The sequence below is a fragment of the Bos indicus genome, chromosome 10, assembly GCF_029378745.1.
Source record: "Bos indicus isolate NIAB-ARS_2022 breed Sahiwal x Tharparkar chromosome 10, NIAB-ARS_B.indTharparkar_mat_pri_1.0, whole genome shotgun sequence".
Taxonomy (NCBI): Eukaryota; Metazoa; Chordata; class Mammalia; order Artiodactyla; family Bovidae; genus Bos; species Bos indicus.
In genome coordinates, this window is record NC_091769.1 from 37,754,205 (window position 1) to 37,779,812 (window position 25,608).

At 38.5% G+C, this 25,608-nt stretch overlaps 1 protein-coding gene across 5 annotated transcripts in view; it reads left to right on the plus strand.

The window, feature by feature from the left end:
- SNAP23 (synaptosome associated protein 23) overlaps positions 1 to 25,608 on the plus strand; it is a 40,739-nt gene that overhangs the window by 13,036 nt on the left and 2,095 nt on the right. For 2 of the 5 annotated variants that reach the window (XM_070797354.1, XM_070797355.1), the window contains exons 2-8: positions 11,004 to 11,107; positions 11,679 to 11,720; positions 12,144 to 12,192; positions 12,900 to 13,017; positions 17,919 to 17,951; positions 23,559 to 23,717; positions 24,739 to 24,883. In XM_070797354.1, the coding sequence (XP_070653455.1) occupies positions 11,051 to 11,107; positions 11,679 to 11,720; positions 12,144 to 12,192; positions 12,900 to 13,017; positions 17,919 to 17,951; positions 23,559 to 23,717; positions 24,739 to 24,883 (603 nt within the window). In that variant the 5' untranslated portion in view covers positions 11,004 to 11,050. Of the gene's footprint in view, positions 1 to 4,568; positions 4,635 to 11,003; positions 11,108 to 11,678; positions 11,721 to 12,143; positions 12,193 to 12,899; positions 13,018 to 17,918; positions 17,952 to 23,558; positions 23,718 to 24,738; positions 24,884 to 25,608 lie in introns of all 5 variants that reach the window. The other 3 variants (XM_070797352.1, XM_070797353.1, XM_070797356.1) reach the window with 3 other exon arrangements.

Sequence of the window (25,608 nt, forward strand, 5' to 3'; positions counted from 1 at the left end):
CGACCACGTGGACTGTTGCCTGCCAGGCTCCCCTATCCATGGGATTCTCCAAGTGAGAATACTGGAGTGGGTTGCCATTTCCTCCTCCAGGAATTGAAGTATAGTTGATTTATAATACTGTGTTAGTTTTGGGTATACAGCATAGTGATTCAGTTATTTCTTTTTTTAGATTATATTCCACTATAGGTTATTGCAAGATTATAATTCCCTATGCTATACAGTAAATCCTGGTTGTTTTATCTAGTTCATGTATAGTAGTTCGTACCTGTTAATCCCTTACTCCTAACTGTCCGTCCCTCCTCCTTCCCCTTTGGTAACCATAAGTTTGTTTTCTGTGTCTGTGAGTCTGTTTCTATTTTGTATGTAAATTCATTTGTATTATTTTTTAGATTCCACATATAAGTGATATCATATAGTATTTGTCTTGCTCATTTGTCATTTCATTAAGCATGATCTCTAGGTCCACCCATGTTGCTGCAAATAGCAATATTTCATTCTTTTTTATAGCTGAGTAATGTTTCATGATATATGTATATACCACATCTTCTTGAAGTACTCATCTGTTAGTGGACACTTGGGTTGTTTCCATGTCTTGGCTATTGTAAATAGTGCTGCTGTGAAATTGGGGTGCAGGTATCTTTTTGAATTAGTTTTCATTTTTTCCAGATACATACCTAGGAACTGGGATTGCTGGGTCGTATGGTAGCATTATTTTTTTCAGGACCCTCCATACTATTTTCCATGGTGGCTGCAGCAACAGTGTAGGAGGGTTCCCTTTTCTCCACACTTTCTCTCACATTTATTATTTATAAACTGTTTGATGATGGCCATTCTGAATGGTGTGAGGTGACACCTCATTGTGATTTTGATTTACATTTCTCTAATAATTAGGGATATTGATTGTTTTGGCCACACCCTGCAGTGTGTGGGATCTTGGTTCCCCAAACAGAGATTGAACCCAGGGCCTCAGCAGTGAGAGCACAGAGTCCTAACCATTGGACAACCAGGGGAATTCCCTTTTGATATGATTTTAAATGGAAATTTTTTTATTTCTTTCTCTCTCTGATATTTCATTATTAGTATAAAGAAATTCAACAGATCTCTCTATTAATCTTGTATCCTGCTGCCTTTCTGAATTCATTTATTAGTTCTGGTGCATGTATGGATGTGAGAGTTGGACTGTGAAGAAGGCTGAGCACCGAAGAATTGATGCTTTTGAACTGTGGTGTTGGAGAAGACTCTTGAGAGTCCCTTGGACTGCAAGGAGATCCAACCAGTCCATTCTAAAGGAGATCAGCCTTGGGATTTCTTTGGAAGGAATGATGCTCAAGCTGAAACTCCAGTACTTTGGCCACCTCATGCGAAGAGTTGACTCATTGGAAAAGACTCTGATGCTGGGAGGGATTGGGGGCAGGAGGAGAAGGGGACGACAGAGGATGAGATGGCTGGATGGCATCACTGACTCGATGGATGTGAGTCTGAGTGAACTCCGGGAGTTGGTGATGGACTGGGGGGCCTGGCGTGCTGTGGTTCATGGGGTCGCAAAGGGTCGGACACGACTGAGCGACTGATCTGATCTGAAGGTTTGTCTTGGAGAAGGAAGTGGCAACCCACTCCAGTATTCTTGCTTAGAAAATTCCATGGACAGAGGAGGCTGGCAGATCACAGCCCACGGGGCTGCAAAGAGTTGGCCATGACAGCACACACAAGGAGTAAGGGTTCTCTGTATAGATATCCGTCACTGTTGTTCAGTTGCTAAGTCGTGTCCAAATCTTTGTGACCCCATGGACTGCGGCACACCAGCCTTCTCTGTCCTTCACTATCTTCCAGAGTTTGCTCAAACTCATGTCCACTGGTTATGCCATCCAACCATCTCATCCTCTGTCACACCATCTCCTCCTGCCCTCAATCTTTCCCAGCATCAGGGTCTTTTCCAGTGAGTCAGCTCTTTGCATCAAGTGGCCAAATTATTGAGTCTATAACATCAGTCCTTCCAATGAATATTCAGGGTTGATTTCCTTTAGGACTGACTGGTTTGATCTCCTTGCAGTCCAAGGGACTCTCAAGTCTTCTCCAGCCCCACAGTTTGAAAGCATCAATTCTTTGGCACTCATATCATCTGCCAATAGTGATAATTTTATCTTTTCCCTTCTTTGAGGGTAAGTTTGGTATTGCTGAATCCTTTTAATTTTTGCTTGTCTGAGAAATTCTTTAACTCTTGTGTTCTACATGATAATCTTACTAGGTAGAGTATTCTAGGTTGCAGGCTCTTCCCTTTCAGCACTTTGAAATATATCATGCCACTCCCTTTTGGCCTGCAGAGTTTCTGCAGAGAAATCAGCTGATACCCTTATGGGACTTTCCTTATGTTTCTTTTTCCTTTAAAATTCTCTTTTACTTTTACCATTTTAATTATGATATATCTTGGTGTGGGTCTGTTTCAATTCATCTTGTTTGAAACCCTCTGTGCTTCTGTTCCTGAATGTCTGTTTCCTTTAGGTTTGGGAAGATTTTAGCCATAACTTCTTTAAACATTTTTGGTCTACTTCTCTCCTCCTTTTGAATCCTCTGTTATTCATAGGTTGGCACATTTTTCTATTTTCCGTAGATCTTGTATGTTGCTTTCTTTTTTTCTTGTCATTTGTCTTTTTGTTGTTCTGACTGGGTGATTTCCATTATTTTATCTTCTAGATCACTTGTTTGTTTTTGTGTCCTTTAGTCAGCTATTCATTGCTTCTAGATTGCTTTTATCTCAGCAGTTGAATTATCTATTTGACTGGTTCATCTTTATATTTTCTAGATCTTTGTAACAGTGACCTGTGTTTCTGTTGATTGATTGTTGTTGTTGTGTAGTTGCAAGTCATGTCCAACTCTTTTGCAACCCCATGGACTGTATCCTGCCAGGCTCCTCTGTCTATGCAATTTCCCAGGTAAGAATACCGGAGTGGGTTGACATTTCCTTCTCTAGGGGATCTTCCAGATGATCTTTGAGCCTCCTAAGCCCTGCATTTCTACTGATAATCTTTCTTAATTCATTAGCATTTTTATTGCTGCCTTTTGAACTCAGGATCTGAAGCGACTTAGCAGCAGCAGCAGCAGATGATACCATGCAAGACTCTGTTCACCCTGATTGTTGGCAAGCCAGTACACGTGCACTCCTCTGAGTAGAGTCTAGGCTTCTCCAGCTCTTCATTCTGTCATGTTGGTTCTCCCTGCAGCCAGTAGAGCTTGTCTCCTTTGTGCACAGGTCTGAGATGCCCACATTGTTTCTTGACCTGCCCATTTCCCATGGTGAGAGTCCGCCCCTGCAGACCTTCTCTTTCTTCTGGATCCTTCCCAGGATGTAGATTCCAACCTGATGCCTTTTTCCATCCTTCCCTGTTAAATGGAGATCTCTCTTGTAGCTTTGGTTGCATAGGGATTTCCAGCAATTTTCCTTGAGAATTGTTGCACATGTAGATGTATTTTGGGGTGGGGGGAGGTGAGCTCAGTGTCCTCCTACTCTGCCATCTTTATCCCCCTCTCGTTTTTTTTCCCTACGTTTTGGCTATTACAAATGGTGCTGCTTTGAACATTGCTATACCAGTTTTTCTGTGGACAGTATTTTCATTTCTTTCTAACATGTAGGAATAAAATTGCTGGATCATACGGTAATTCTGTGTTTAACTTTTTGAAGCCTAAGTCGTTCTTGTCTTGGGTCGTTAAGTGCTAGCTAGTAATGTTTTTCCTCCATTAGGTACCAGAATTGTAACAGGGTAGAATATCATCCATTAGTACTTATTTGTACATCAAAAAGCAAAAACTTTTATCTTAAACAGTGGTTTTCAACCTTGGCTGCACCTTGGAATCACCTGGGGAACTTTAAAACCTACTGATACCTGGTTCCCACCCCCAGAGATTCTGATTTAATTCATGTGAGCAGCAGCTTTGGCCTCCAAATTTATAAAGGCTCATCAGGTGATTATAATGTGTAGCCAATGCTGGAAAACATTGCTCTAAAATGTAGTCTAATACTGAAGTTAAGCTTTGCAACTTGAAAAACAGATGGCAGGTATTGCAGGAAAGAAAGTGGGGCATGAGAGGATTTTCACATCCCAGGTCTTAGGCAAGTTCCTGGGATGGCCACCTATTGTGGGTTCTTGACTTCACACTGGAAAGAATTCAAGGGCAAGCCATGGTAAAGTGAAAAAAGTTTTATTCAGGGAAATACACACTCCACAGACAGAATGTGGCCCATTCATATACAGAATGAGAGGCCCCTGGGCACAGGGGAGTTGTCAGTTTTTATAGGGGTTTGCAGTTTTATAGGCTGAGTGGGAGGATTATTCCAACTCTTTTATAAAACGGTTGGGGATTTCCAGGAATTGGGTCACCATCCACTTTTTGGCCATTTATGGTCAGCCTTGGAACTGTTATGGTGCCAATGGGTGTGTCATTTAGCTTGCAGATATATTGATATTGTAAGGAGTGTATACTGAGGCTCAAGGCCTAGAAGTCAGTTATCCACCATCTTGAACCTAGTTGGTTCTAACCAGTTTATGTCTTCAGTGGCTATCATTCTTTTAAAGGTTGTGCCCTGGCCCTTTCCTGTCTCACAGGGACTTCATGTATATACTGGTTGCTCCTTGAACAAGGTGAGTTTAAACTGGGTGTGTACAGTTATACTTAGATTTTTTTTTTCCTCCAATGAATTCCTACTACAGTACTAACCTAGCCCCTGCATTGTTAAAGGGTCAACTGTACTTTTCTTGGGGCAGAGATTCTTTCTGGCTATAGAGTTGATTGACTTAATAATATGGCTCTCTATTCTCCATGTAATATGCTTAATAGTAATTGAAAACACATGCTCTGGAGCAGTCTGCCTAGGTTTCATCCTTGCTCTACTGTGTGACCTTGCAAAAGTTGCTTAACCTCACTGTTCCTTAGTTTGTACATATGTAAAATGTGGGATTAAATAGTGTTTGCTGTGGTCTTAATATTTGTGTGTCCTCCCCTCCAAAATTCTTATGTTTAAAATCCAAATTGCAGGATGTGATGGTGTTAGTAGATAGGGCATTTGGTTGGTGCTTAAACCATGAGGGTGGAACTCTCATTAGTAGGATGCGTGTCTTGTAAAAATGACTCCCAAGTTGCTAGCTCCTCCCACCATGTGAGGATGCTCCAGCTTTAAACCATAAAGAGGGTCCTCACAAGAACTTATAAAATACCCAGTCTGGTATTTTGTTATTGCAGCCTTAATGGACTAAGTGTTGTAACGATTAAATGAATGTGTGTATGTATATTCATATATATTTTTTGTTTCTAGAATAATGTATGTATAATGCTTTATAAGTGTCAACCATTGTAGTTAGAGTCCTCTCAATCCCCTACCCACTATCTAGACTTTCAAAATGATGAATAAAGATGATTAAAAAGTTAGCTGTCATTTACAAGTTTTTTTGTATATTTAAAAATTTTTTTCCTAATAAAAAGTTAAGAAAGCAACATAATGACCCTCCATGTATTATTCACCCAGCTTCAGTGATCATGGCCATTCTTACATCTTCTATAAACTCCCACTCATCTCCTTACTTTCGAATTATTTTAAGGAAAATCCTGCAGACTTTTATTTAAATAGCTTCTTTTTTTAATTTATTTGGCTGTGTCAGGTCTTAATTGCAGCACCCAGACTTCTCTAATTATGGCCGATGGGCTCCAGAGTGCTTGGACTCAGTAGTTGCTCCATGGCATGTGGGATTTTAGTTCCCCAACCAGGGATCAAACCCATGTCTCCTACATTGCAGGGTGAAATCTTAACCACTGGAGCAACAGGGAAGTCCCCGGATCATTTTCTTTAGTCTTTACCAAAAAAGCCTTACATCTGTTCAATAGGTCTGAAAGATCTGTTACCTATTTTATAAATGCTGAAACTGAGCTTTAGTGGGGACAGGTAGCTTGCCCAAGGTCACACAGCAAATATATTTTGGGATCAGAATTTGGCTGCTGGAGCTCCTGCTACTCACCACTATGCTAACCTGCTCTGAATGGAAGTTTCTACTTGTAAATACATTGGTTACCATGAAAGTCTAATCAAAATATGCCAAAGAGAATTGCAAATTTTATCAAACTCTTAAGAGTACAGTAATAACTGTGTAACTCATAGAGAAATTTACATTGTGATTAACTTTAAGAGAAGGAATAAAGTAGGAAACTAACTTAGTAGAATATCTTAATGCAAACTCCTTGCTTTCTGGTATAAACTGACTTAATACCTTATAAAATCATTCTTATATTGGTCTTGTCAGGAATCGATTTAAGGTGCTATTTCTTCATTACTTCCTGTCTCTCCATTTTTATCAATGAAGACCTAGATCTCCTGTTAAGTTCTAAGTCCTTTGTTCTTTGTATTCCTTCTTTCCAGTACTAGTATTTTCTTTTTCTAAATTAGTATAGATATTTTTCAGGTTCAAAATTATTATAAAACAGCTGAAAACCATGATTACTCTGGTCTTTCTAATTCTTCATTTAGTTTAACCATCTTTGAGTCTGTGGAAGATTTCATGGTATTACTATAGAAAGTATCTGAAATTTTGAAATGAGTCATCAGGTAGAGTGCTTAGCTTATTTTCTTATATTCAACAGTTCTCATATCTTATTAAGGGACAGTGCATTCAGCAGTAAGACTGTTTACTAGACCATGAACTAACCTTGATTTCAGAGTTAATTCAGCCTTGAATAATCAATCTGGTCTTTATTGACTCAGTCACCTTAGGCAAATTATGTAAACTCAGCCTTAGTTTCCCCACCTATAAAGTAGTATAACAGAGATAATATGAATATGAACATATATGAATAACTTAGATGAGTACAGACACATAGTACATGATCTGTGAGCATTTCTTCCTTCCCTCTCCCCCAAGGTTTTATAATAGAAAAGAAGTTAAGAAAGGTAAATTAGGAGTGTAGGAAGCCCAAATGAACCATAATAAGGAAAATAGGGTATAAAAGTACCATGTAGAATCTTACATTTTCATATCAAAGGCACACAAACAGCATAAGATCCCAGGAGCACTGGGAAAACGACACAGATATTTAATCTATTAGATTATGCCTAAGAAAAGTAAGTTTAATGGGATCTTTGTGTCAAGTGATGTTTCATTTTCCTTCCCCTCCCTCTTCTCTAATTCTCCTTAACATTCTGGATAGCCTTTCCCGATTTCATGAGAAAAAGTTCTGGAGATAATAAATATGAGTAAAGCTGTGTAGCTCATTCTAGCATACACCGTGCCTGACACTTCTGAGCAGTTTGCTGCTGCTGATGCGGCTGCTAAGTCGCTTCAGTCGTGTCCGACTCTGTGCGACCCCAGAGACAGCAGCCCACCAGGCTTCCCCGTCCCTGGGATTCTTCAGGCAAGAACACTGGAGTGGGTTGCCATTTCCTTCTCCAATGCATGAAAGTGAAAAGTGAAAGTGAAGTCGCTCAGTCGTGTCCGACTCTAGCAACCCCATGGACTGTAGCCCACCAGGCTCCTCCGTCCATGGGATTTTCCAGGCAAAAGTACTGGAGTGGGGTGCCATTGCCTTCTCCGTCTGAGCAGTTTAGTAAAGGCTAAAAAAGCCTGGGGAGTATTATTCTTTGTCTCTCTTGGGCCTTCCCCTTAACAATTCTGCTTTGTCTTTCTCACTCCCGTTTACTATAAATCATGTGCTCAACACCCTCAAAACTCCAGAGTAGAGCAGTCTTAGGCAGCTCTGTCCTGATACCAGCATGCCAAACATGTGAGAACTTTACAGAAGTCTGTTTCTTGTCTTGTGTGTCATCTGCTTAGCGAGGAACCAAAGAGTACTAGGCAGCACTTTGAGTTCAGTTAAAGGGTGTGTCCTACAAGATGACACCATTGCTGTGCCAGGAGTGACTCTTCACATCTGCTTCCCAGCTATATTTGCCTTTTTTTTTTTAATCTGCCTTTTTGATAATTAAGGCAAGACAATGGAATCTTCAAGTTTGACAGAGGTCAGTTTTGCATTCAAGCCTCTGTTTGAACCTACATGGAGTTTTGCTCATATTTACTAGGAGAGTAACAAATACTGACTTGTAATTAGCAAGAGTCACCTCTAGGAGTGGAATTAAAAATTACCCAGTTTGAGAGATCTGAGCTTCCTTACTTGCCAAATATTTTTCTACCCATAGGGTACTACATGGGAAAACCTAATATGGATATCATTTCCAGGTACTAATTGATTAGTGTGTATTGTTTTTCTTATCACTTTCTGCATTGTGGAGCATTTAGGAGTTTTATATGACAGGGACAGATAACTTTGGAGCATCCTGCCTAGGAAGAACTGGCTATAAAGGTACCTTGTAGGGGCTCTAGGAAGTAATGGGGAAGCACAAGGCTGCCTGGGCAGGCAGAAAGGGGTATTCTGCTACTGCTACTGCTACTAAGTTGTTTCAGTCGTGTCCGACTCTGTGCGACCCCATAGACGGCAGCCCACCAGGCTCCCCCATCCCTGGAATTCTCCAGGCAAGAACACTGGAGTGGGTTGCCATTTCCTTCTCCAATGCATGAAAGTGAAAAGTGAAAGTGAAGTCGCTCAGTCGTGTCCGACTCTTAGCGACCCCATGGACTACAGCCTATCGGGCTCCTCCATCCATGGGATTTTCGAGGCAAAGAGTACTGGAGTGGGGTGCCATTGCCTTCTCCGGAGGGTATTCTAGAAAGGAAAAGTGTACAAAAAAGATGAGGGGGTACAAAGCAGCTTCCTTTCTTTTCATAATTACAGCTATGAAAGATTGACAAAAGAGAAATTGTGTGTAACATGAACATATGTGATTAAAGCTAAAGTTTCATGAACAGTGAGCAAAGTAATAAAACATGTGGTTCTGTTTATACTTGTATCTAATGAATGATCAGTTCTTAATTTAAGAAACACCTTTATATCTTTCTTTAAATTTTGTATTTATTTTTGTTTTTTGGCTGTGCTGGGTCACTGTTGCTTGCAGACTTTTCTCTAGTTGTGACCAGTGGGTGGCTGCTCTCTAGGTTGCCATGCACGGTATGTGGACTTTTCATTGCAGTAATTTCTCCTGTTGCAGAACACAGACTCCAGGACGCATGGGCTTTAGTAGTTGCGGCTCCTGGGCTCTAGAGCACAGGCTTAAAAGCTGTGGCGCATAGGCTTAGTTGCCCCTTAGCATGTGGGATCTTCATGGATCAGGGATCTAACCAATATCTCCTGCATTAGCAGGCAGATTGTTTACCACTGAGCCATCTGGGAAGCCCCTATATCTTGATTATGTATCTTAGTATATGAACCTTTTGCTAGAGCCACAAGTCATACTATGGCACATAAGATGTGAGGTTAAATTTGCAACTTTGGCAGTTTAATAATTTTAATAGCAATAATTTTATGAGCATTAATGTCTTTAATCAAGGCTCAAAATCTAAATTAAATCTTGAAATGGTTAGAAAGGACAGTAGAATTATAAACAAAACTCTAAATGTAATGCCTTCCTATCACTTTTTTTTAGATGGTTCTAATAAAAGTGTTGGTTAGCTATGGATGTGACTAAAAAGATCTGTATGTGACCAGCAGGCTATTCTAGATCATACACATGTTATGGCAGTTTTTGATTTGTGGTTCTGTTGTTTATTTGAAGGCTTTGTGCTACTATTATATGTCACTTTGTTTCTAAAGATCCACTTAAACACTTTTGAGAGTACATCTTGTTTTTCTACTTATTTGTTCATTCAGCACACATTTACTGGAGTACCAACTGTCAGATCCTGTTAGGTGTTAGAGGTACAAAGACATAACAAAATCCTTTCCCTCCAAGAGTTCAGTCTAGTATATTCGCAGTTAACAAGCCTCTCTGCTTGTCAATGAGTGTACTTCGCGGCAGGATTTCTCAACCTCAGCACTTTGACATTTGGGGCCAGACAATTCTTTGTTGTAGGAGGTTTGTGCCAAGGAGCATTATAGGATGTTTAGCAAGCATCCTTGACTTCTACCAACTAGATTCCAGTAACACTGCTTCTCCCTACCCCCCAACTCTTGACAATCAAAAAATTCTCCAGATATTGCCAGATGTCCCCTGATGATAAATCCAGAATGTGAACCACACTTTTATGTGTTGTTGACAAAAGGCTTTTATATAATTGGTTTTCAACATTTCACTACAAAGCTAGCAAATGTAATAAAAAGAACACAACCTAGATAAGTCACACAGTGCTTACTATTACAGGGGAGGGCTCAAAGAGGAATACTATACACAGTGTATCACTGTTAATAATTAGAAGGCAGGACTCTTGGAATCTTTACCTATTAAAAGTTTTATGTTTCACTTTGGATGTCTATGAGGTCACTTCCTGAGTTACTATGAGTTACTAAGTTACTATGTACTTAGTTACTAAGTCTTAGGGACTTCACTAAAATAACAAACCATATACTAATTGGAAAGGGAGAGTCTACTATTAATAAAAACTAGTTCTTTTCTGAGCTCTTTGTATCAGCAATATCATTTTCTTGTTAATAATGAAAGTATTTCATTTTCTCTGATGAGAAGCCTGGAAGACCAGCACATTTTTAGAATGGTCCTTGTGTTCTGTAGGCATATGACTTTGAATATTATTACTTTACTAAAGGAATACTACCTGGCTTGGACTTCTTCACGTTATTGCTTTTCTATATTCAAACAGCGTACAAAGAACATTCTACAACCAGGAATTCATTTTGATAGCTTCTTGAAGCTTGTCTTTTAATAATGCCTTCCTTCTCAAAGTAGAGGGACCACTTTCCTATTAGAAATAGTGCTTTCCTGAAAGTCCTGAAACCTGAGTTTTACATTCAGCTCTAGTACTAACTAGCATTTGTTTACCATCTCTCAGCCTTAATTTCTTCACCTGTAAGATGTAGATAGATAGATATTAGATAGGTTTATTTTATCATGGTTTCCAGATAAGTATCCTAAATTCCACATTCTTTGCTCAAATAAGCTTAGTTTTGTGTTCTTATTCTTACAGAATATCCACATTTCAGTTTCTGCACCTATCAAGAATTTTAATTCACCATGGATAATCTCTCAGCAGAAGAAATTCAGATAAGGGCTAACCAGGTTACTGATGAGGTAAAAGTTTTACTTGGAATAGGTCATTAATTCTCTTTTCAATTTTCACAGTGGAAGCATGAGAGGACCTTCTTAGAAGACCATTTTGGCCTCTCCCTAGTCTGTTTATATCAAAGAATGCATTTGCCCTTGAGTGCCATTACTACTAGCTTCTTATTTTGTCAACTCATCAAAAAACTAAATAAATGCAAACAGTCTGTATGATTTTTTTTTTAAATAGTCATTACTGAATAGTAACTTAGAACAAAGATATAGATGAAGAATTCTGGACATTTAATTTTAACAGAATTTTCTAATATCTGTGTAATATCCCTGGATTTCTGCTACATTACATTTTTATAAATCCCATTAACTATACTCTTTCAAATTTTCTCTTAAGCATCTGGTAGAAAGAAAATAACTAAAATTATATTAGTAAGCTTTATTTTTTATTTTAAAGAAGGGAGGAGTGGATGCGCTAGCAATCTTTAAAAATAAAGTAGCATCATCATGAATATGGCCTGTGATCAGATTTGGGGGGTGGGGCTGTGCTACATATTTTAGAATGCTAAAACTCTTTTTTTTTTCCTAGTCTCTGGAAAGTACAAGGAGAATCCTGGGTTTAGCCATTGAGGTAAGAAAGTGTTTAATCATCAAGTTAAGTATAGAAACTGTATAGAAGGAATTCTGATAACACAGACTGGAATTACTGTTGAATCAGAATGATATTGTATCAATAAGCTTTATTATTTGAAATTGGCAATTGCTGAAATTGTCAAACCATGCACTAATGGGCCTTTTTGGCTTTTCTAAGTGATAGTATTAGAATGTAACAGGGAAAACAATTCACCATGAGTTTGTGACTTAATTATTTGGCGGGGGTGGGGGGGTGGGGGTGGGTTAATATGTTAAGGTGTGTTGGTTTGGGGAGGTTAGTTTTCTTCTAATCCTCTGAGAACTTAAGTTTCTAATGCTTCTGCCTTGATGTTTTTCAGACCTTGTAGCTTTTGTTTCTGTTGGTTTGGTTGTGCTATCAGCTTTTTTTCCCTTCTTTTAGTCACAGGATGCAGGAATCAAGACTATCACTATGCTGGATGAACAAGGGGGTGAGTTGCAGTCATTGGCAGGAACTCTTGATTTGATTTAGAATGCCAAAAAGCCTTTTCAAATCAGCCACAGTTAAAATTAATTAAGCCTTTGGGAGTACCTTTCCTTTGTAAGATAAGAGTGATATTTTGCTTCTTTTCTTCTGATTTAATTTATATCATGTTTTGTTGCCTATTTGGGGTGGGAGGTCACACTATCCCATTGTCCACCAAGTATTTATTTATTAGGTAGCAGGGCTTATTGTGTGCACTGGTCATTTGTGTCCTGGACATTATGATATTCTTTCATCATTTTCAGAAATCAAGTTACATCCTTGTGGAATTGGAAACTTTGCATTTGATTTGGTCCTGAGCAAGCTGGTCTAGTTTTTATTCCTCTTAGGACAGTCTTTAGGTTTTGAGCCTATTCAGTAATAGAAATGCTAGGAATCTAGTCTAGTGAGGCCTAAACCAATCCTCACATGCTCCTGTTATACAAATTTCTTTAGAACAAATTTATCCACAGAGGCCAGATACCCTAGGATCGGTACGTGAAAGACTTTTAAATGCTGGACAGCATATAATGCCATCTGGCCCTGATATAGTCACTGTGATGAATTGTTGGTGGATTCGAGGTTAAAGTTTGCTCTTCCGTTATACTAATAATAGCACTTTCTGATTGGCAGCATGAATGTAACATAAAATTTAACTTCCACAACTTTTCTTAGAACAACTAAAACGCATAGAAGAAGGCATGGACCAAATAAACGAAGATATGAGAGAAGCAGAGAAGACTTTAACAGAACTCAACAAGTGCTGTGGCCTTTGTGTATGCCCATGTAGTAGGTGAGTTGATAAATCAAAATCTTTTTCAAATAAATCTAAAGTGAGAGTATCACCCTCAGAACCCCCCTCTCAGCCCCCAGTAAGTGTTGCAGGGCCTAAATAAGGAACTTGATTAGATCAACTTAATCTCTTTCTCCTTCAGGCAGATCAAACTTTTTATGTAAATAGGCACATTCACTGAAAACCATCACTTAAATTTGATCAATCTTTCAATCAAGTCCCAATTACATTTTTAAATAATACATGAAAAGCTTGGGAAATACCCATCTGGATAATACATAGCAGGATGAAATTAGTGTGTTTTCTTTTCAAATAAGGAGAATTAATAAAACATATATTCTGTGGTGGGCACAAGAGGGATGGCCAAGGCATCAAAGGACTTACCATGTGGTTGGATAAATGAGACAGAATAGCAGAAAGTAGAAGCTATAGAAATCTAGTGCTAGATCTATGATATCAATGGAGGCTGCTGCTGCTGCTGCTAAATCACTTCAGTCGTGTCTGACTCTGTGTGACCCTATAGACGGCAGCCCACCAGGCTCCCCCGTCCCTGGGATTCTCCAGGCAAGAACACTGGAGTGGATTGCCATTTCCTTCTCCAATGCATGAAAGTGAAAGTGAAGTCACCAGTTGTGTCCGACTCTTCGCAACCCCATGGACTGCAGCCTACAGCCTACCAGGCTCCTCCATCCATGGGATTTTCCAGGCAAGAGTACTGGAGTGGGGTGCCATGGAGGCTAAGGGTACAGAACTACTAAAGTTAGTTTGGAGTTCATCTTATAGGAGAGAGTGGACTTGAGTTGGGCTCTGAATAATTAGAAAGATCTTGATGGGCCCGGCAGAAGTGGGAAGACATTTCCTGTGGAAGATTTAATGTAAATAAAGACTACAGAGGAGCTTGACTCAACTGTACTACATGATTCACATTGAGAAGAAGTGGAAAATAAGACATAAGTAGGCAGTAAAGGCGGAGAAGGCAATGGCAACCCACTCCAGTACTCTTGCCTGGCAAATCCCATGGGCGGAGGAGCCTGGTAGGCTGCAGTCCATGGGGTCAGGAAGTTCAGTTCAGTTCAGTTCAGTCGCTTAGTTGTGTCCGACTCTTTGCGACCCCATGAATCGCAGCACGCCAGGCCTCCCTGTCCATCACCAACTCCCGGAGTTCACCCAGACTCACGTCCATCGAGTCAGTGATGCCATCCAGCCATCTCATCCTCTGTCGTCCCCTTCTCCTCCTGCCCCCAATCCCTCCCAGCATCAGAGTCTTTTCCAATGAGTCAACTCTTCGCATGAAGTGGCCAGAGTACTGGAGTTTCAGCTTTAGCATCATTCCTTCCAAAGAAATCCCAGGGCTGATCTCCTTCGAATGGACTGGTTGGATCTCCTTGCAGTCCAAGGGACTCTCAAGAGTCTTCTCCAACACCACAGTTCAAAAGCATCAATTTTTTGGTGCTCAGCGTTCTTCACAGTCCAACTCTCACATCCATGGGGAAGAGTCGGACACAACTGAGCGACTTCACTTTTCACTTTCATGCATTGGAGAAGGCAATGGCAACCCACTCCAGTGTTCTTGCCTGGAGAGTCCCAGGGACGGGGGAGGCTGGTGGGCTGCCGTCCATGGGGTCGCACAGAGTCGGACATGACTGAAGCAACGCAGCAGCAGCAGCAGCAGCAGGCAGTAAAGGAACTTGAATGCCATCCTAAGGGGTTGATTGATTGGAGTGGAGGATATAACTGCACACCAGGAGACCAATTAGGAATGTTTTGTAAGCTAGGCCTGTGAGCTATAACCTTATCATTAATTAGAGAGAAAAGTGTAAGTCGGATTCCCTTTAAATCAACTGAAAGAAAGAAAGAAAGAAAAGTGAAGTCTCTCAGTCATGTCCAACTCTTTGTGGCCCCATGGACTGTAGCCTACCAGGTTCCTCTGTCCATGGAATTTTTCAGGCAAGAGTACTGGAGTGGGTTGCCATTTCCTTCTCCGGGGGAATCTTCCTGACCTGGGATCAAACCCGGGTCTCCTGCATTGCAGGCAGACACTTTACCAGCTGAGTCACCAGGGAAGCCAACTGATTGTGTGTCAAATGTGAAGAAGGAAACATCAAAGAAGACTGAAGATTTGAAGCCTCTAGTAAACTAGGAAATGAGAAGTCTTCAAATATTTGTGTATAGTGTATGAGATAATACTTGACAAAAAAAGAATTCATTCATTTTAGTGACTTTATTATTAATATTTCAATTCTCTCCTTAATCTTGAGTAAAACAACCTCCATGTGTTGACAAATAATATGTGTATTCAGACAAAGATGAGAAGTCATCCATCAACTTTGAACTTCACCTTTGGCCAAAATGACATTGTCTGGAGATTAAATGACTATCTGTTCTGCTGAGCATATTCACTTTTAAAAGAGCTTTGTAACTATCCAGTTGTCTCAGCCGCTGTGATAAAGCAAGACCAAGATACAAAGGTTTACAGACTCAGCATTTTTTACTCCTCTAAAGGAGTTAGGAATGGAGGAGCTTTTGTTCTGTCATACTTTCAGTTAAGTGTTTCCATGTGACAATATTCTCTGTACTATTTCTACCTGAGAAAATATAGTTAAATTATTTATTGGTCAGCTTTAGTGTTTGGGCATAAGAAACCAAGAAAGACAAGTCTGTTGACCTGTTTAGACCTTGGTTGACTCTCCAAAAGTGTATATTTTAGTAGCAATCACCTGTAAATCAGGGTTTAACATATTAAGCAAACAAGTTAGAAACACACAGACTTTTTGATCTAAACTCTTAACTATGGTTTTCACACTCACTTGTGCTTTTCTCCTATGTTCTGTGTACGCTCTTAGAAGAGTTCAGGGGGAAAAAATAGTACGTGAACTTCCTTGAGATAGGTATTAAGAGAAAAGCAAAGAAGAGGAAGTTCTCTCTAGAACCTAGAGCAAATTATCTCTGAATGAATCCTGAGATAGTCTGATATCATAGAAGGTGGGAAAAATGGAGCTATAGAAGTATTATTTTTATTTTTCTTTGTGTACCCAGCCAAACATGGGCAGGATTTTCTTGGACACTAGGTAGAGTATGTTCTTAAAGCAGTCCATTCTCAGCCTCTAACATCAGCAGAGCCCTTTCCTAATGGGTCAGGAGAAGAAAGCTCTTCATAACATCTGGAATGAACAGGCTTCTATAACAAAACAGTTGTTCCTTGAAGAGAAGAGAGTAGTATTTCAATTTAAAGACTGATTTTAATTGCCTTCCTTTCACCCATTTCTCCTTTATACCATTGAGACCTTGCCCTCTATGGTGTCTCTTTCACTCCTGCCAGGGGCGTGATCTTTCTAAGTTTATCTGCTAATCTGTATTTCAGTTAGACTTATCATATGAATAGCCATAACATGAGCTTCTCAAGGCAGAGACAGGATCTTAGTTTTCTTTATAAAGCTAGTACTAATTATGGTACTAGTAATAACAGCTCAGGTCCATAATCTCTTATCTGCCATTTAGAAATCTAAAAATTTCTGAAAGCCAAAGGTTTGTTTTAAATTAGGCTACAAGATGTAACCTGAACTGAAGCTGTTTAATAATCTATCCCACTTAGTGTAATGTTAATCTCTTTCACTGCAGAAATATTGATATACGTGATTATGTGGTACTGCTCAAGATGTCCTCATCCAAAGGTTTGGATGAGATTTGTGAGCCTATATATTAATTTAGGTTCTTACTGTCCTGAACACTTGAAATGTAATCCTTACAGTAACCTTAATGTGAGATAGTTTCTCTTACTATCACCATTTTACATATGGAGAAACAGAGGCACCAGAATGCTATGCTAGCAAGTGGAAGAGCTGAGATTCAAAACCAGACGGAGCTCTAGTTTTTAATTGTGTGATGCTACATTGCTTGACTGGCAAGAAAAGAATGAAGCTTTTTGTTGCTACTATTGTTAGAGGTATTGCTATCTAGAAAATGTCTTCAGTAGATTTGTTCTTTGAGATTTCTTTTGTTCACTGGTATTCACTGAAGCCATGTCAACAGATCTTTTTCTAATAAAATGTGGAAATAGCTTCACTTAACAGAACCCTGTATTATAAGAGAAGGAAATTTTAATTTCAGCTCATTCTTTTTAAAGGACTACTAGAATTTAAAAACAAACTACCAGAATTAAACTTTAAAACTGTGAATAAATGCCATTTTTTTAGCTTGCTACTATTTGAATCCTAAAAGCAAAAAGCACAGATTCCCTATTAAAAATGTTATGTGTTTGTCAATAACTTGTTTTTTTGTTTTGGCTTCACCTTGTGGCTTGCAGAATCTTAGTTCCCTGAGCAGGGATTGAACTTTGGTTTCTAGCAGTGAAAGCGCTGAGTCTCCTGGACCACTGGGAAATTCTCTTTGTCAGTAACTGATAAGTCAAAATTCTAATTAACAAGAGTTTAAAAAGAGGCAGGTTTAAAATGGGAAGTCTTAGAATTGTAAACTGCCTAATGTCCCAGTTTAACCATTGTCAGACAAAGTAGTCTGTTGTCTTAACTTGCCTCTTTGCATTCTATGCTTATATTGCCAAACATAATGGCACATAGTTTCAAGACAGGTTGGTATTTCTGGGCAGCCTTACTAGAGAAGTTGAAAGTTGGTACTACAGGTTTTATACTATTGAATCTTAAGTCATATTATGGTATAAAGATTCAGCTCTGATTTGTTAAAATAAATATTGAATTACTGTATTTTAGTCAACGTATGAGTGATTCCTTCATTCTACTCACTGGAGATACAAAGTATTGAATATTTTGCCTTCTTTTCATGTTAATTCTCATAATTTTAGGACAGAATATCATTATTCAGACATTCTTAGGAAAAATGAAGTATACACTGGTTTAAATAGTTTTCTTGTTTTTCTTTTTATCTAGATTCTCAGATGTTGGTTGTTTCTATGAAATCAGGCAGGAATTTAAATGCATTGTGTTTTGAAAACTCCAAACCTGCTTCTGTTCTGTTTGAATGGCATTCACTACTTTCTGCATTTCATTCTCTCACTTAATCTCTTCCTTTCTAATCTGCTTACTAAAAATGAAGATTTAACATCAGAAGCTGAGCTCAGTAACTGATCAAAGGGAACTGTAAGATGCGGTCTTGTGGCGCAGTTTGGGCTGTTAACCTGCTGTCTAAAGGTGATGCTTCAGATGACTTTCCTGTGCATGTGCATGGATTTTGTGAATGGTGGAGACTCTAAAAGCTGTGCTGTGGTGTGTAATGTAAAGTGAATTTGTTCTTGATGAGTGCTATTTGCCAGAAGATTGGATTGACAAAAAGATCTTAATTTATAATAACATCCTTTGACTAATGGTTTTGATACTAAGTTTTTGCTAAAAAACATTTAAGATTATAAAACTTAAAACACCCCTAAAATTTCCTAAGAAGTTTTAAATAGGTTGATCTTTATAGAGAATTGCTGCATTCTAGTTCTGATTAAAGGTAAGGGGATTCAGTCTAAATACATGGACTTTGATTTCAGCTTCCTATCTTGTGTTAGGTTTTTCTATTCTTTTCTGGCTCCAGAATCAAGATTTCCTCAGTTAAAGTATTGCTTCTAATGATTTTGGATTCCCCATGATTTAGGCCACTACCAAATTGAGGAATTAATTGCCAATGTAAGTCATCTTAAATGCCATTTGGAACAAGGCGGGTATAAATTTAAAATGTTACCATATCTAGTATCTTCTTTTAAAAAATAAAGGTATGCCTTCTTTATATGTTATCACCTGTTTCATAATACCTTTTATGTCATATGTTAGCTTGCTCTGGTTTCATATTGAATTAATGCAGAGCTAACCAATCTTAACTTTTTATGGAAGTTAACCCTCCAGTTAGCCTACTGCTTATTATAATATTTGACTCCTTAATTTTGGATCTTTATGGGAACTTTGAAGACCATAGTTAAATGTTAGAAAATTGTTTGATTTCTACCCTCTGTTTCTTGCTCTTCTTTTTCTTTTTTCTTGTAACCTGGTCACTCCCCACACATGCACACCCTTGTAATCGTTATAACTGGTATTTAAAAAAATTTTTATTTATTTGGCTGTATTGGGTCTTAGTTGCAGCATATGGGGTCTTTGTTGAATCATGTGAGATCTTTCATTGTGGCACATGGAGTCTCTACCTGTGTCTTGCAGGCTCCATGGGCTTCAGTAGTTGCTACGCACAGGCTTAGTTGCTCCAAGGCATGTGGGATTCCATGTCCTCTGCACTGCAAATCAGATTCTTAACCACTGGACCACCAGGGAAGTCCCACAACTGATATTTGTTTGATCCCTTTTCTCTTTGGTATGAAAGAATTATAGCTAATACTGGGCTTTCTTTTTGCTATTTTTGTTAGTACTAATGTTGACAATCAAAGCTCAAAAGAGAAATTATTAGGTTATTGTGTTCAGATTTATAGCAGCTTCCTAAATTAGGGAGTATTTCAAATTCTTATTTTAATCATGCCCTTTTTGAATGTGATATTTATCTGAAAAAATGTGGTACTTAAAGAGTATTAATTGGGCTTCCCTGGTAGCTCAGACAGTAAAGAATCTGCCTGCAATGCAGGAGACCTAGGTTTGATCCCTGGGTCAGGAAGATCCCCTGAAAAAGGGAATGGCAACCCACTCTAGTATTCTTGCCTGGAGAATTCCATGGACAGAGGAGCCTGGCAGGCTACAGTCCATGAGGTTGCAAAGAGTCAGACATAATTGAGTGAGTAACACAACAAAGATTATTAAAGTCTTCAAAACTGATAGTCGAGGTAAATCTAACTTTCTAGATGGGAGTTCTTAATTACATTAAAATCTACCACAAATTTGCCTAAGCATTTTATTATGAAATCTAATTTTTTTCCCAGAGGGGCTGTTAATTTTGTTATGCAGAGGAGTTATGTTGCAAATCAGAATGGTTTCTTTCTTTCTGTAGACCAGAAACAACCCTGGCCCCATTGTGTTTTTATATAGCTATATTCCAGTTATTTTCAGCTGGTTGTAGATCTCAAAGCTCAGGAATGGTAATGGGTGAGAAGAATAAACATGCCAGTTGGTAATTTGTGCACTTAAAGCCATGAACTTTTTAACTAAGGATCAGATTGAGGTTGAAATGAAAGAACAAAAATATGTCTAAAAATATATATATATATTTGTCTAATACTTACAGAATAATTTTACATCAATTATCAACAGCTCTGTGAATTAATAAATATTGTTATCTTAGTTTTATATATAAGAAAAAGATGCTCAGAGATGGAAATTTGCATGAGACTCTATACCTACTGAATGACAGGTCTGGGATTAGAATTCAAGTCAGTTCAGTTCAGTCGCTCAGTCGTGTCCGACTCTTTATGACCCCATGAATTGCAGCACGCCAGGCCTCCCTGTCCATCACCAACTCCCAGAGTTCACCCAAACTCATGTTCATCGAGTCGGTGATGCCATCCAGCCATCTCATCCTCTGTCGTCCCCTTCTCCTCCTGCCCCCAATCCCTCCCAGCATCAGAGTCTTTTCCAGTGAGTCAACTCTTCGCATGAGGTGGCCAAAGTCCTGGAGTTTCAGCTTTAGCATCAGTCCTTCCAAAGAACACCCAGGGCTGATCTCCTTTAGGATGGACTGGTTGCATCTCCTTGCAGTCCAAGGGACTCTCAAGAGTCTTCTCCAACACCACAGTTCAAAAGCATCAATTCTTCCGCACTCAGCTTTCTTCACAGTCCAACTCTGACATCCATACATGACCACTGGAAAAATCATAGCCTTGACTAGACGGACCTTTGTCGGCAAAGTAATGTCTCTGCCTTTGAATATGCTATCTAGGTTGGTCATAACTTTTCTTCCAAGGAACAAGCGTCTTTTAATTTCATGGCTGCGATCACCATCTGCGGTGATTTTGGAGCCCCCCAAAATAAAGTTTGACACTGTTTCCACTGTTTACCCATCTATTTCCCATGAAGTGATGGGACAAGATGCCATGATCTTGGTTTTCTGAATGTTGCGCTTTAAGCCAACTTTTTCACTCTCCTCTTTCACTTTCATCAAGAGGCTTTTTAGTTCCTCCAATTTACTATAAATCTTGTGGCTTAGAAAAATCCTTGTTTATACATTTGCTTTCTCCAGATTAATTCCTCAGTGTCCCAATACGTAGAAATACTAAGGTAGACTACCAGAATAATTTAAAATATTCCTTCTGCAACAGATTGGAAGTCTCTTAGTGTTTCTCTTCCCTGGTTGGGCAGCTAAGTGACCTATTGAATTTAAATAAAACCATAGTGACAATAGAATAGTCCTAGGCTCCACCCCATACAAATTGAAATAGAATCTTCAGAGCGTAGCCTATTTACCTGTGTTTTCAAAATCATCCAGTTCACTTTGATGCTCAGTCAAGTTTGGGAAATAGTACCTTTTAAGGCACTTAAGACCCTTTGAAGGAAGGCAAATTAATTAAATCATTATTGTTTTTATTAGATACACAGCTGCCTGACAGTGCCCTCAAAAACAGGTATCTTTTAAGGTTTTACAACTCAGTGGGAGAAACTCCATGGTAACAGCATGTGGCAGGATCTTAAGCAAGCCTTATTACATGGAATACAGGTACTGAAAAGGGATGATGGTATGCCATCAACAACATATAAAGATCACTGCTTTGTAAACGTGCAGAACATGTCATAAATGCTTAAAGAAAACAGTATAGCATTTTTTCCCAACCCATTTGAAAATAAATATGAAAATTCAATTGAAGTCAGCTTTTTGCACCTTTTCCCTTTGATATTTGAAGAACGTCTTTAAAGATCCAGTCCTCTTAAGGAGGAAGAGTTTGATAACCAGTCTGATTTTGTTTTAAATTATGCTTTTATTGAACCTCATTCACAATATCATATTAAAACAATCTGTTTATACTTTATGCCCCTTATATCTAATTGAAGGAAGAATTCTCAGAAGTTGAAGGAATTTCAAATATCATTTTTTTTAAGGTTGAGGAGGTTGGAACTCATGTTAGACCAAGAGCCCACAAATCCTGTCCCAGTCCAGTGCTTATGTGCTAAGACTCTCCGAAGCACAGTGTCTTATTATTTAGTGACAGTTTGAATTCCAGCCCTCATTATTTAACCTGTTTTACAATCTGATATCCTAGTAAGAGTCCTACTTATGTTATTTCTATTAATGTTTCTGGTTAGCTTTCTGATAAACTTATATCCTGTTTATTTTGCTTAGTTACTATTACGCTGCTTTAGAATTTTGCCTGAGAATTTAGATAACATGTATCTTGTTAACAAAGAATACATGTAAATGGGTTTTCTACTGAACAGAAATTATATATAAATATTCATTTAAATAATTTTTATCCCCCCTTGTTCCAGGAAGGATTTAACATGGCTTATTAATAACCAAATAAATTGGTTAATTAAACATATAGTACCCTTTCTTTAGCACTGATGATTAAGGTCTAAGATCCAGTTCTTTGTTTGCCAAAAATGAATCCTCACATGATACTATTAAGGAAAGACCCACTACTTTGCTAAAATCTCTCTGTTTTGCAATTTCAAAACTTCCTCATTAATGTATCATGGAATAATTCAGAAACCAACATATCCATATACTACTTTTTGTTTATAGAAAAGAAGAAACTAAAATTGTGTGAGTGGAAACTTTACCTAGCCAAGTAATCAGTAAAAAAAAAGTTTTGTGTTTTTTGTAATAGCCACTTAAAAGTCATTTTACCAGGTTCCTTTTCTTGCCATTTATACAGATTTAAGTAGCAAATTCCATGGTAAAATTCTGACTGTGGCTAATTTTTAGTTATATCAGTTAATCTAAAGCATATACTTTTAAGAGGTTTGGATCTAGGATCATTTTTTATTAAGGTGGATAAGTAAACTCTTAAATGAAAAAGCCCTCAACCAAAGGAGACAATTGTGATTGGTAACAGTGTGGCCAAGTTATTCATTATCTGTTCAATTTGGAAATAATTCGTGCCTTTCTTCATGATGTTTGTTAAGAAAACTTTTTTTTTTTTAAGAATTTAATGTTAACAATTAAAGTTAACAATTCTAAATTTAAAAAATGGGTCAGGTGGAACTACTACAGTCTAAGTAAGTGGGCAGCTGAGGTGTAAGTACTGCCCATTCTCTCTCTCTTTCATCCCTCATCAACCTCTGAGATGCTTCTAAGAAACCCTTAAGGCATCCCAGAACACCTTTCCTAATTTTTTTCTAGTGTCCTTTAACCTTTTTTCTGGAGAGTCTCAGAGGCTAGGGGAACCTGAAGAATCAAATAATTACATTTTGCTACTTAATAACTGCTCAGTGAAGAGTTGGTAAAAGTAGTTTAACCTTCAAAAATTTATTTTTAATGTTGGTGGGGTTACACAGTTCATCTTTTTTCTACCCTAGATTGTGATGGAGCATGGTATAGATAATCTAGATCTAGCTGCATGTAGCTTTTATGCTAAGGGTGCTATGGCATCCCCAAGGTAACAAGCACTTATGATGACATTTCTCCCTTTCCTTCTTGGTATCTCTACACTCCTGACATAGGACAAAGAACTTCGAGTCTAGTAAAGCCTATAAGGCAACATGGGGTGATGGTGGAGACAACTCTCCTAGCAATATAGTATGTAAGCAGCCAGGCCGAGTGACAAATGGTCAGCCTCAACAAGCGACTGCAGGAGCAGCCAGCGGGGGATACATTAAACGGTAAGCCAGCTCTTCCCAATATTTTTACCCTTTTCCTAAAGGAATGTCTCTCTCTGGAAGTTGGGTGCATTTATCCATGAACTGTAACTTATCAATTAGAAATAGCATTTATTCTTTTTTTGGGGGGGAGGGGGGGATAGTTGGTTTTTTCATGGTCTTTTTTTTTTTTTTTTGGCTGCAAAGCCTGTGGGATCTTAGTTCCCCAACCAGGGATTGAACCTGGGCCCCCTGCAGTGGAATCACTGAGCTCTAACCACTGGACCATCAGGGAATTCCCTTATTCCATTTAAAAATTTGCCTTCTGACAAAATGGTGACTGGGATTATTGACCTTAAGTGATGGATTAACTTTTCTTTATAAAGTACTTTAAAAATTATTCAAGTAGTCATGTTTTATTTCTGTAAATAAGATGTGATTTAAAATGTATCATTTAGAGTAGGAGTTGGCTGGATCCCTGTAAGGATATCCCTGTAAGGGTAAGGATATCCCTGTAAAGGGTCAGATAGTAAATATTTCAGGTTTTCCAGGCCATAGAGTCTGAGTCATAAATACTCAATTCTGTTGTAGGGTAAAATCAGGTAATGGGCCACATTGGACTTTGGGCCAGAATTTTTCAACCCCATTTTTAGAGCAGTGGTTCTTTAGACTTAAGTGTGTATCAGAATCACCTGGGAGGTTTAGTGAAACAGACTGCTGGAGTCCCTTCAGGAGATCTGGAGTAGTCTAAGAATTGGCATATTTTCATGTCTAACAAGTTCCCAGGTTATGCTGGGAATTACACTATGAAAAACCTCTATTCTAAAGTCATTTCTTCATCTTCTCTTAAATGGCTTTAAGACATTGTTATCTCTTGAATCAGCCTTTCCATTTTCACTGTAGAATGTTTCCCAAGAATGGTAACCTGCATCTGTTTGGGTCTAACAGCTGATGTCAATTTGCTTATTTTTACAAAAACTAAATCCAGACTCAGTCCGTGTATAATTCACCCAAAAGTACTGAATTAAGTGTCTTTTTGTAATAGTATAACAAATGATGCCAGGGAAGATGAAATGGAAGACAACCTGACTCAAGTGGGCAGTATCCTAGGAAACCTAAAAAACATGGCTCTGGACATGGGCAATGAGATTGAAGCTCAAAACCGACAAATAGAACGGATCACAGAAAAGGTAAGAGCTTGTTACTGCCACAGGAAAATGGCAGAATGTACACTGCCTTTGTGCCGAATGACATCCAGCACAGTGTTCAGTAATAGACATCTGTGCTGTGTACTCTCAGGGAGAACAACAGGGATAAGATTCTGTCCTCACGGGCCTTACAGTTTTGATGAGTTTCTAACATGTTGAAAAATAACAGTTAGGTCCTCCTATCTCTTACTTATTTGGTTCATTTTATTTTCTGTTAAAATTTTTATTTTGCCTGAGCTAAGTAGTTCTGTTGATATACAGCAGCTAAAATAACTTTATTATTGGTTCATTTTGAAACCAAGACCTTGGGATCAACTGGTTTAAAAATGATAACAAAATTTCACCCATGAAACTCAAAATCTCTTCTAACCTTCCTGTGCGCTGTCAGGGTTTTTTGTTTGCTGTCTTTCCCCTGAATGAGCAGGTTAGCTTTTGGAATTTTATTGTGTTAGCTAATAACAAATTAGTAAACTCCTGAATCCTCATCTCATGAGTCAGTAGGTAACAATCAGTTCTGCGGAATGGTTCTTGTAGGGTGGACACATAAAAACAAGAGAGAGACCTGTGAGTAGCAAAACAAGTGTGGTTGCTATTTTTCACTTCATATGATCTGAAAGATGCTGAAATTAAACCATGTTCAGTGTTTGGTAGTGTCACAACTAAAAGCCGTTCTTGTTACTTCATTAAAATCTCAGTATAAAGATTGG